The 12,364-nt window shown below is 53.0% G+C and overlaps 2 protein-coding genes across 2 annotated transcripts; both read right to left on the reverse strand.

Moving 5' to 3' along the window:
• Window positions 1-1,146: 1,146 nt before the first annotated feature.
• On the reverse strand, window positions 1,147-3,682 carry RGP1 (Rgp1-domain-containing protein; the record flags this gene model as incomplete). The annotated part of the gene is made up of 2 exons (XM_083195821.1): window positions 1,147-3,004; window positions 3,522-3,682. The coding sequence occupies 2 exons, from the start codon at window positions 3,680-3,682 to the stop codon at window positions 1,147-1,149; spliced, it is 2,019 nt and encodes a 672-aa protein (XP_083048837.1).
• A 4,988-nt stretch (window positions 3,683-8,670) lies between these two features.
• On the reverse strand, window positions 8,671-10,415 carry ALD5 (aldehyde dehydrogenase domain-containing protein; the record flags this gene model as incomplete). The annotated part of the gene is made up of 4 exons (XM_083195822.1): window positions 8,671-8,782; window positions 8,837-9,753; window positions 9,815-10,217; window positions 10,354-10,415. 4 exons carry the CDS (start codon window positions 10,413-10,415, stop codon window positions 8,671-8,673), a joined length of 1,494 nt encoding a protein of 497 aa, XP_083048838.1.
• Window positions 10,416-12,364: the final 1,949 nt, after the last annotated feature.

The raw sequence follows: 12,364 nt of genomic DNA on the forward strand, positions 1-12,364 counted from the left end.
AGGCACTTGGATGATTTTGCCTCCCGTTACTCGTAGCTTCCTCAGCTTGACTATGAATGTGGAAGTCATAAGTAGGTACTTCGTACTCACAATCTAAAAATACTCCTATCAGTAACCAAAGAATAGCAATACTATTAGGTGAGTTAGTATGCAGGATGACCACTTGAGATTGAGCCATCAATATTCCGAGTTGCCTCAAGTATGATGTGCTCTGTATCGACTCCAGTGGTCTTGGAAACCCGCTGCCACGTCCAGCCACGCTACGAGTATTAGATCCCAGCTCACCGATGTAAGTCTAGGGCTGTTGCGACATTCGTCCTGACTCTCCAACTTGAGCTGAGTCGCATCACCTTCGGGCCAACGGAGACATGCAATACTGGAAATGTCTTTGGGAACGCAATGAGCATAGAGATGAATTTCCCAGCTTCTCCTCCCATACCAAACTCCCCCATCTCTCGGGCACGGTAATATTCCTACGGAGTACATAGTATTACTTTCTCCGTGCGAAGAGAAATCCCAACGTGTCTCACGCACGTCCCTCCACCTCAAATCCGGCCTTAGATATCCCATTCATGATTCGGCAAGTCGGCGGCCGGCCGGCCTCGCGGCCACCCCAGCTAGCGCCCTGACCACCTGCTGGGTAAATGAAGATGCGCCTCGCACCCCGGCCCCGTCACACATACCCCCCACCCGGAGCGGGCAGCTGAAGGCCATTGGGGGGTACCTCTTTCGGCGCAGTTGTCATGCCTGGCGACGGCTGTACCTCGCTATCAAAGACTAGGGCTTCCGTGGGTTCCAGTCCCTAAGTTCAACTTTCGCGGAGCAGGCCAGCCAACCGCGTTATCTTCAGGGGTGACTGTCACGATGACAAGCAAATGCACCTTCTCTGTCACGTCTCAGATGGGCTTGGATGAACTTGTTACATGGTGTTACTCTCTATCTTCTCCTTCTGGTCTCCTCTCAGTGGCTAACTGGGGTGATCCAAGAATACCCCGGTGAGGTCGCCCCTACCATGGAGGAGTGTCTCCTATCACGAATTTGTAATGGTATCGGCATATATTAATGTCTATCATCCTCTACCAAGTTCGTGATATTGGAAATGCCCGCCCCTATATATCCAGCCACCAAACAACTCACCATTCCCCTTTATGCCGCCAACCCCTCAACAGACGCCTCATCACGCTCAAGCCGCTCAAGACCTGATCCAACGGCCCCGTATACCCGCAGAGGTACCATCACATCAAAGCTCTCACACGCTAGGTTCTCCACGGCCGCGAGCACCAGCCCGCCCCTCTCGTCCTGAGAGATTTGCTCGAGAAGCGGATGCGCAACCGGCAGCGCATCTTCGTCTGCGTCCGGGTTGGTCCCGCGTGAGGGCACCACAAACTCGACCCGAATCTTCCACTCCAAGCTGACGCCGCTCGTGACAAACTCAGGGGTGGCAGTTATGGGGATGGTGGGCGTGAAGACCACTCGGCGCGAGAATAGCGTCGTATCCGACGACGTGGCATACACCTTCCGTGTTACTCGGTGGATGCTCGACTCGGAACGGACAGCAAGCGATGGGTCCACCTTCTCGGATGTTTCCAAAGTAGTATGCACAGCGTAGCAGGGAATGTCGGCGTCTGTCAAGTCAATAGCCATGGTGACAACCTCCCCCAGTCTGTATGAAGGTCGCGTGAGCATTACCACGCCGACTCGTAGCCCATTGCGAGCAATTTCGAAACGATTCGGACTCTGCTGGCCCTCGCTGGCCATATTACTCCTCATGATGGCAAAGTGAATCGCATCTTTCGATGTTGTATGCGCAGCCTCCTCCGCTATAGAGGGGCGGCGCGAGATTCCTTCTGCGGTCGGTGAGAGCAAACTGCCTTCTGTTCCGTCCCTAGGACGGGTGACAAGCTCATCCACATAACCGAGAAACTCGTTTAGGGTTGCTGGGGCTCTTGAAGGCGCCTTGCTCTTGTGAGTCCTGGCATTCTTGTTGTTGTTGTGACTTTTGACCTGAGCCTCATCCCTGAGCAGAATGTAGGGGTTCATCAAGTCGTGACCGAGAATCTCTCCAACACTGTTGACGCTTCCAAGGACCCTGAACGGGGTCTCTACCGATCGAACCTGTTGTTCCTTGGCGCCACCCGCCCTCTGCGTGCCGATGACCAGGCTGTAAGAGATCTTGACCGCTTTTCCCTTGTGAGTCGGTGGTAGGCCTTTGGGGAGCTTGAAGGTATACTCGAAAGTACGGCTCTGGCCTGGTGCCAGATGTAGGTCGACAAAGAGAATCGACTGGGGTGTGTTCAGCAGCGGGATTGATTTTGAGTTTGTCGCCCCTCGCATCTCCCTAATGGTGCTCAGCTCCCCCCCTCCTAGAAAGTCACCCAGGGAATTGCTAATACTCCCCCAGCCGAAGCCGCCAAGCAAGCCACTCTCTCGCCGCTTTGTATGATCTAAGCCAACGACTCCTCCTCCGCGACCACCCACAACAGCCTTCTTCTTAACCATTTCAAAGGGACCGAGACTGACAAGCGAGCCATCTAGAGTGAAGGAGCCTTGTATTTGAGCGTAACCCATCATTAGCGCCTCCGGAGATCGCGACTGTTGCGGTAGGCTCGAATTTCGACGAAGATGAGGGGGCCTTGTGTGACCTCGCGCCGGTTGAGTCACGTACTCGGATGCCAGCGTCTCCGAAGAGTGATTGCTCATTGAGTAAAACTCTGCGCTGCTTCTGGGAGTTCCACCAACCATGCTCGTGCTCGACAGGATCCTAGCCGCAGGCAGTGGTCGTTCCCCAGCCGATGAACCTCTGTTGAAATCCGCCGGCCCGGATTTGGGACTCAGAAAACCTTCCGCCGGCGCCTTATTCGAGCTGGAGGTCTCCGAGGAGGGGGGGGGAGCGGCTGGGAATCGAAAGTCGGGAATGGGATTCGAAGACGTTCGCGACGACCTGCGCGGCACGGCTGGGTTCGTAGGACCCCGGCTGTCGTTGCCATTGCGCGCTCTTCCAAACCTGTCAGGTGGGTATGAGGCATTGTAGAGCGGCGAACCTTGATGTCTGTTCGAAAAGCTGCCTAACAGATAGTTAGCTTGTGCAATAACCCCCGTAGGAGTTGAAAAAGTATGTGTGATTCGTACCGGATTGAGGACCTGCAGCTGGCGATGGCTGACCCCGAGGCAGTATCTGCAAACTCGTAGCGCGATTATGACCACGTGCTGGCCTTTGGGGTCTGGAGGGATTGGAGGAGTTCTCGTTCCGGAGAGCTTGGTCATCGATGGTGCTTGCGGAGCCGATGGACACAATAGAGAGTGAGCGTTTATGCGCGTGACCCGGACGGCTGTCCGACGCACTGCCACTTATAGGCCATTGTATGGATCCTGAGCGGCTGTGCGATCCTGAGGACGGTACACTCAGCGATAGAGCCGAGCGACGATGGCCCCTCCCCGTGGTCGTCAGAGGGGGGTGTGTGAGGCCACTGCTGGCCTTGGCGCGAGAATGCAAGGGCAAGGTCAGGCGATGGCGGTCGGACTGAGATTGCTGCTGAGGTTGCTGTTTCTGCCTCTGCTGATCGTGTGTCGAGGCGACATTCTTGAAGGTGATGGTGCACTTGACCTCCTCGCCTGCGAAGACGGTCTGCTCGTGCCAATGGACAAAGACGCGGATGTTGCTAGGGACCTCGGTCGGCGCCATGATCAAGGGAGCGGGCCCTCAGCGCGATTCAGCGGTGCGGAGGCGGCGCTGAGGGAGGTTGTTGTGCATCTCCAGAGGTGGGTGATGAAGGCGACGATGGGGAGGAGGCGCTGTGAGTGATGGGGATGGGGACGAGGATGGGGAGAGCTGGAGACGCACAGGTATGTAACGTCATTTAGCCCCCGAGGTCAGCGGAAAGGAGATGGCGCGGCGGTGCAGCGGGTGCAGGCGCAGCTGCTGGCCAGCCTGGCACCCGTCGACGAGTTACATCCAACTGGGGCTCAAGCTGCCTATCGCTGCAGGTACCGCAAGTGGTGGGCGCACCCGCCACAGCGAGGTGGACCGTGGCCACAGGCGGGAGCGACCCACGCTGTCGATCAGGGGACCTTGGGACCTTCCAGGCTGGACTCCACATTACATAGTACGTACCTAGGTAGTATACTATATAGTACGGATAATACTAGTACTACCAAGTCGTTAACTCAACCACCACCACAGCCAGCATGTTCATATTCAGGACCATCGCAACCAGCCTCATTAAAATGGCCAACAGCCCGGAACGAAACTTGGAAAGTATGTGTTCTGGGCCTGTAGCTTGTCGAGGCCTCCCGCTTCTCCACTATCAGAATTGCCATGGCGGCTATCCTAACCATCGAGGCGAGGACGAAGGACAAATCTCTGACGGCTGCTAGCGGGGGAATGTCTCTCTGGGCGCACCTAATTCCCACTTCTTTGCATATAATACATAAATTGGTAACAGGTAGCTTCTCCCGCTCATGTAAAAGTGTCCAAGACCCTAGCGACGCCTCGAAACAGAGGCAGTCAGCGTTGGTCAGGCGCTCGCGCCACGACAGGACGAATCCTTAGAAGTTCCTATGAACCGTGCTCAAAAATGGGTTATTCAGAACGGAATCATGGTACTCCTAGATGTGGTCACGTACCCTATCGATGTGCGACATGGCAAAAGACCAACACCCGCAGGGATGACGGTGCCAATCGCTGTCTTCCATATACCCAACTGGCCTCCTAGCCATGCCGCTCCGTCTATCACCCCAGAATTCAGAATTCTGTATCAACCTGGCGACGAGCTTTTTGCCCATCTTATCTAGGTAATTGAATAAGTGAAGGTAAACAAGGTGACCCAGCCTAACCCAACCCAACCGATGCCCACCACGAATGCCGCGCAATTCACAAGCTCAATGACTTCAAACAAGGCTTAGATACGCAAAGTTATTGGCGCTGGATGAAATTGTTTGTACCGGAACGGCAACAAGCCCTGGTCAATTTCTTTGAGAGATTCCCGGCCCTACTAAAGCTCGTCGCTGACCCCGAAGTGTTTTTTTGGCGAACACACGGAGGCTGCCTAGGCCCTCTCCAACGTCCCGGGCGGCAAGATGTTTCTCACTAGTGGACAAGAATCTGGAAAATTCAGGTACTGCTGCTAGATCGCTCGCGCCGTGGTTACCGTGCAGTTAACTGCCCAATATGAGGCATCCCCTAGTTCTAACTCAGCAACAACTGGACCACATCTCATCTCAGATCGTGCAGGTATGAATGACGGCTAAGTATCTAAGACGAATATCTAGCAGGTACTCCTTCGATAAGCTAACCTCAAGACGACCCGTAATAATAACATAGATAAATATTTTACTCTCTCTTACAATTATACTATTAGGCCCGGCAGCACTATCGATCCTAACGAACGCTGGTAGAACCTTTACCCGGAAAGTGCCTCGGCTGACTAGATTGTCAAGACCCCTAACCCCGCCTCGACCCTGGATTTCAACTAACACCGAGGACTTGACTATTACTGGGTAAGGTCAACCCGATCATCAGGAAGATCAGAATAAATAACAGCTATTTATAAGGTTAACCAGAACAGAGACCATCCATAAGATTCAATAGCATAACGGCTATCCATAAGGCTACTAGAATAAAGACCATCAATAATATATCTAATTATTACACTGACGAGAAGAAGAGAATATAATATCTGAATATACAGGGTCAAGTAATCTATACACACGTCTATACACGCGTCTATATATACCTCGTATAAATAACGATCTCCACAACGCTATGATAACTATTTCTATCAAAGATACAATGAGACTAGTTGTATTTATTGAACTAATAAGTCAGACTCCGGATGGAGGGCTAAAGATATCGCGAGCGTGGTTGAGTCTGGCCCATTGGAGAGGTCCTTGATGCTAGCTTGAGAAGTACGATCGAGTCAGCGGTACCACTAGTTGTCGCGAGATTCGTAACTTTTTCCCTGGCGCCCTGGCTTAATCGATGTTAGTTCATAGTTCATAGTAAGGTTTGGGGTATTTTATCATAGAGTTCGATATAATATAGTGAGGTTTGGAATACTATAAGGTCATCGCGGAGCACGACTTACTGGAGTAGATCGAGAAATACAGGTGCTGACAGAGAGTAGGAAGCCAAAAACCAGCTAAGAAATAGATATAAAAATTGATATTAATGAAAGATATAACCACCGGATTACTCCTCTATCTCTAGAAAGAATGTCTAGAAAGGCTTGCTGGTGTCGAGCGAGGTTGGGTGAGGTGGAGGAGAAAGAATGAATACTAGTAATCCATAAAATCCAGAGGGATAGTTTCGACATTCCCCTAGAGTTGTCGCATGAATTGTTAACACTCTGAGTCAATGGTAAAGAATGACTTGGCATGTTGTCTACCTCGCCTTCTTTCGGAAGACGTCCTCCAAGCTCAATCAACTCGGTGGCCTCGACCCCCTTCAGAGAGGTGCCGAGGTTCTGACCCTTGGAAACCTTGTCACGAATCATTTCATGACCTTTCGGGTCAGCCCGGGGCTCTTCGCTTGTTACGGCATTCCGGGCACGGCTTCCTGCAAGATGGGCATAGTAAATTGCCGGTGAAGAGACACCGGAGTTGTCGATCGCGTGTAGGAATAGCATTGGTGTGCCTCTGTGACGTCGGCCTTTGCCTTCTTATGATCCTTGCGCTTCGCTTCGCGGACGCATAGTCTGACGTCGGATAGGCCAGGTTTCTTCTTGCTTATATCTACCGCCGATCCGTACACGTCTCAGATGGCAGAAATAGAAGCCCCAGTGTACTGCATCTTGTCGAGCTTGTCTTTGCGCTCGACACCGTATTTATCATTTTATTCTATCTTTGAGCCCGCAATAAGATCGCAGAAGACCGCTGTAGGCAAAGTATCAGTAATATTTTTCGTAAACCATAGTCTGGAAAGACTTACTCTTGCACCAGCGTTGGCCTTTCTTATCCGTAGCCTATTTCTGGGCGAAGTCAATATGACCAGCCACGAACTTAGAATTCTCCTAAAGTTCATCTATCCTGAATTTGTCAGAGTTCTAAAGCTCGCATTAGCTTTTATCTTACTTCTTCCTGAGAACAGGATCCTTGTCCGCAAATTTGTTGATGAGTTTTTGTGGTAATCAGAAGCGTGTTTGATAGAAGATGGTATGGAGCTTACGGAGAGGTTTAACAGGGTGCGGGGCTTCTAGACATTCGCGTTGCTTATAAACCTCTGTTTGGCTATAGGCTGGCAGAATTTCTTGACGACGTCTGGCAAGCTAGATCCTGCGCCGAAGTGGTAATCCAGCGGGAGGTCCATCCGACTCTTGTTGAGACCCACCAAGTATAGTATGCGGTTTGACGGAAGAAACTCCACCAAATGCTGCTTAGTGTCATCAAGAGGTGCTTTATCTGGATTTATGGATCCCCATTTGTGTTTCTTAGGCCTTTGGGTCTCAGGCTGCGGCTGTGGATTATGAACACGTCAATTTGACGGAACCAGAAGATCTCAGGCATACTTACGACTACACTAAGCTGGTACGAGGCAGCAGCAAATCCTTTGGCTTTTGGCTGTTTGGAAGCGGTAGCTGCTGGTTCTTCAGCAGACGCGACAATGCTATTAGATCCATTGCTGTAACATGGGCCAGTATCCCTAGAGTTTCTATCATCTGGGTTCGGATACTGTAACCCAAGCGCTAGATCTATACGATATAAGTGGTTGATGAACTCTGCGGAATGTAGTAGGGATGAACGAGCTTGCCTGTGACCAGAGAGGCCGATATGGTGTTCACAAACCTGCACGCTTGAGGCTGTGGAAATTAGGGCAGCTGGCTTGTGAACGCCATAGAGAGAGGCAAGCTGAAATGATGCGTGCATATAACGAGCGGCAGCGCTAAACTGGAGGTAAGCTGGAAAAGATCGGGTGCGTGGCAGAGATGGAGATGAAAAAGAGAGGGGGGGGGGAGTCTGCTAAGAGATAGACTATCCTGGGAATGGTAATGGCTTGCGGCCATAGTGACTCTAACAGGAAGAGGTCAGAAGCCACTGCTGCTGGAGTATGAAGTTTGAAGGAAGAAAGGAGGTGTATCCGTACAGTCGCATAATATGCAAACGTTGAAAGATTGCTCAATTCCCCATTTCAACGGTGCACAGTATATAAATACAAGTCGCAAATAATTATACTTATGTAGTTTTTATATAAAATAACGCTACTATCTTACTAGGAGGCCTGCTATTCACAACAGCCATCTCTGATTACGAGGCCTACTCTTGACTGCAATAACTGGCTTTGACTACGAAGGCTATTTTTGATTCCTTTGACTATGGTCTCTGCTTTCGATCCCTTTAACTACAAGGCCTATACTAGCCTAGCTACAAGGATAAAAATTGAAGATATAATTATAAATAACCTAAAGGTATTATACTAAGTATATTGTTATTATATAAAAGTCATATTATAATTAAATATCGTTTATATATATAACGCCGTGTGAACTACGGAAGGTTGAAATGGGGAATTGAGCAATTTTAATAGTTGCCTAATGTGCGGCCGTACCCATCTACGACATGCATTCCGAATGGCCTCATCCAGTCATACATAGCTTACCGCTTAGCTCAATAACTTGTGTTTCGAACTCGGTATCGGTATGGTTTTCGCGTAATATTCAACAAGGCAGCTCCATTATCTTAAAAGATGGCACCTCCCAGACGAATTGCCACGGACTTGTTCTGTGTATAGTTGGCCAACGCAGCCTCGCCCAACTCGCGACCAATGCCAGACTCCTTGTAACCACCAAACCTGTCATAATGTTAGCGGATACGAGCTTCATCCTATATTTTAATCGTTACTCACGGCAGAGCGGCATCCAAGAGATTGTAACTGTTGACCCAGACTGTGCCAGCTTTGAGGTTGTTGCTGACGCGGATCGCGGTGTTGAGATCCGTGGTGTGGACGGCGGCGGCAAGACCGTAGGTGGTGTCGTGGGACATCTTGATGACCTCCTCCTCGTCCTTGAACTTGGAAATAGCGCAGACGGGGCCGAAAATCTCCTCCTTCATAATCTTCATGTCCGGGTGGACGTTGCTGAAGACGGTGGGCTGGATGAAGTAGCCCTTGTCGCCGTGGCGCTCGCCACCAACCTCGACAGTGGCACCCTCCTCCTTGCCGCTCTTGATGTAGCCCATAATGCGGTCGTACTGCAGCTGGCTGATCTGGGGGCCCTGGAAAGTCTCGGGGTGGAACGGGTCGCCGACCTTGTTGGCCAGGGAGCGCTTCTTGAAGGCCTCGAGGAACTTGTCGTAGATGCCCTCCTGGACATAGATGCGGGTACCGGCGCAGCAGCACTGGCCGTGGTTGTAGTAGATGCCAAAGTTGACCCAGGAGATGGCCTGCTCGATGTCGGCATCGTTGAAGACGATGTTAGGGGACTTGCCGCCCAGCTCGAGGGTGACCTTCTTGAGGTTGGAATCGGCGGCGGCCTTCATGATGGTGCGGCCGACGACGGTGGAGCCAGTGAAGGCGACCTTGTCAATGTCCATGTGAGAGGCAATGGCAGCGCCGGCAGTGCGGCCGAAGCCAGAGAGGACGTTGAAGACACCGGGGGGGAAGCCGGCCTCCTTGACGAACTGAGCAAAGACGAGGGCGGACAGCGGGGTCTGCTCGGCCGTCTTCATGACAATGGTGTTACCGGTGGCCAGAGCCGGGCCAATCTTCCAGGCGAGCATGAGCATGGGGAAGTTCCAGGGGATGATCTGGCCGCAGACACCGAGCTGAGGAGGATGGTCAGCAATGAGTTTTTCAGACTTGGGTTTTATGAAGTGGCCAACTTACGGGCTCGGGACGGGTGTAGTGGAACATGTCAGGGGCAATGTCGATGGTCTTGCCCTCGATCTTGTCGGCCCAGCCACCGTAGTAGCGGATGCACTTGACGACGGCGCCAAGGTCGCCCTTGGCCATGGAGATGGACTTGCCATTGTCGAGGGACTCGATGGCGGCGAGAAGGTCGAGATTCTTCTCGACAATGTCGCCGAGCTTGAAGAGAAGCTTGGCGCGGTCGTGAGGAGAGACCTTCTTGCTCCAGTCGCCTTCAAAGGCGGCGCGGGCGGCAGCGACGGCGACGTCTACATCCTTGTCGGTGGCCTCGCAGACGGAGGTGATGACATCCTCGGTGGTGGGGTTGATGGTGTCAAACTTCTTCTTCTCGACACCCTCGACAAACTCATTGTTAATGAAGCTGACGGGGGGAAAATATCAGTGAAAATTCCACTAGGTGGTTAAGGCCCCCGGTGAGAATCATATGAATGAGATTTGCCCGGCGACGGGCGCTAGGGAGGAGGGGTGGAAGCGGTGGTCTGAACTTAAAGACTTACAGGCCAATGGGCTGCTTGTAGGTGCCCGTGAGGGGCGTGTGGATGTCGACGGTCAGGCTCATGATGGCTGTCTTTATGGTATATGGTGAGATAGAGAGGATGGTGAGGAGGGGGGATGGGAGCAGAGAGAGGAGGAGGCGCGCACTGCGTTGCCGGGTGGAGGGCGGAAGCTTTTAAGAGCGGGACATGGCGATGAGCACCAGAGCAGTCATTGTCGAGCCGTTCTTCTCTGCCATGAGCGGGGTCCGATCGCCTCTGGTGGTGGTCTGCTGGTGGTGGTCTGCTGGAGCTGGTGGCCTACGGTATGGGTCGGAGCCGACGCCATCATGGATGATGCCCCGCTCGCGCAAGGTTGACAGCCCCAGCGGCCATGACACACGATCCGCGTCCCTGGACTAATACCTACGTATGGCAATAATAGTAATTATTATGAGTATGTAATACCAGTAATCGTAACAAGCCGTGTGGGCGGCCCCATTGTGGCTACATGCCCCCCTCGTGGGCCGCGAGTTGCGTGTCTCACCTACCTGTCGCAAGCCGTTGCCCTGGTATGCACGTAGTATAGGGGTACTCGTACCTACTTACTCGTACTACCTATAGGCTACAGAAGACAAGCGGGCCAGCAGCGGGTTTCAGCAAACCAACTCGGCACATGGCCATGAGTGATAGATGCTGTGTGCTGTCAGGGCCCATGGGATTCTACTTGCTCGTGTTCGTACCCCCAGGCAGCTCCAGAGAATCACCACTGTTGCGCAACGATTACATAGGTAGTACGCCAACGCAGCCATGACAGAGAGGGGTTGGGGGCTGTTGGAGGGGTCCGTTTGGAGGGGTCTCTTTGGAGCTGCTGGAGGGAGGGGTCTGTCGTCTAGTGCTCTAGTCGTCCCCTCAGCGGCTCCCGTGGCCCTCGACGGGTCGAGGCTAGTAGGTTAGCACTAAGCAGCCTGAAAAAGCTGCACTTTGTGCAGAGTGCGCTCTGCAGCCGCCACTGTTAGGGCGAGGAGGCTGCACCTCTGCCGCTTGGAGCTCCCCGCAATATGGTGGCCAATCACAGCGACGCTCCTCTCCGAGGCCCTAGGCTCGTTGGCTCGTTTTGGGTCGTTCTGGACGCTTTCTGCGACAGCCTGCGGCAGTCTGTAGCGACAACTGGTGCTAGCTGGTGCTGACTGGTGCCAGCTGGGAGGGCTGCTGGAACACGCTGGAACCCTGGAGCAAATGTCCATCCAACTCGCGGCAGGTGCCGGTCCACCGGGTGGGCACCGGCTTCCCGCTATCTTCTACATAGTAGGAATCTGCAACTTCTGCAACTCCGCAACTCCGAATTCGCCCATCCCTATCCCCCACCCGTTCTGCTCTCGCCTCAAACACACCGAGGCTTGTGGCCACTGCATCCCCACCCTCTCTGGCTGGCGTGTTTACGCTACCTCGCCAACGAGATGACGTTTGGCGCTGGCCGCCAGGACGGGACATCTGTCGCATCTGCCCACATCTGCCCACATCCGGATACTACTGATCCAGCCTCCAGCTCCAGCTCGCCGCGATCAGAGATCTCATCCGATACCGTTGGCTTGGCACACCGCCGGACGTTGCAACGAGATACGAATGCTACTCTCCATACCTAGTCCGTAAGGAGTGCATTCGTGTAGTACTATGTAAGAACCCCGTCACGGCCCGGCCGGATCATGCCCCGATGCTCCCGCTGCGGTTTGATCACCGACAATAAGCACTCAATCCAGCCAACAGCCCGACGGCTTTTCTCCGCTTCCTTCGGCGCAATCCATCGCGAGGGCTCCCCCACCCGCCAGTTACCCGGAAACCAATACTAGGAGGTCTCCTAAGGTGAGGCCGAACCTCTCATCGACAGCGACGGCGTTGAGCCTTGGGAAATATTATGCCCTGCAGCTGACCTGCTTGGTGCTGCTAGCGGTCGTCCTAGCTCAGCCTCCATGGGAGCTTCCGTTTGCCCATGGGGCGTGCCACGCGACTCGGACATGGGGAAGCTTGTTAATAA

The sequence above is a fragment of the Amphichorda felina genome, assembly GCF_050947745.1.
Source record: "Amphichorda felina strain 45539 chromosome Unknown scaffold_6, whole genome shotgun sequence".
NCBI lineage: Eukaryota > Fungi > Ascomycota > Sordariomycetes > Hypocreales > Bionectriaceae > Amphichorda > Amphichorda felina.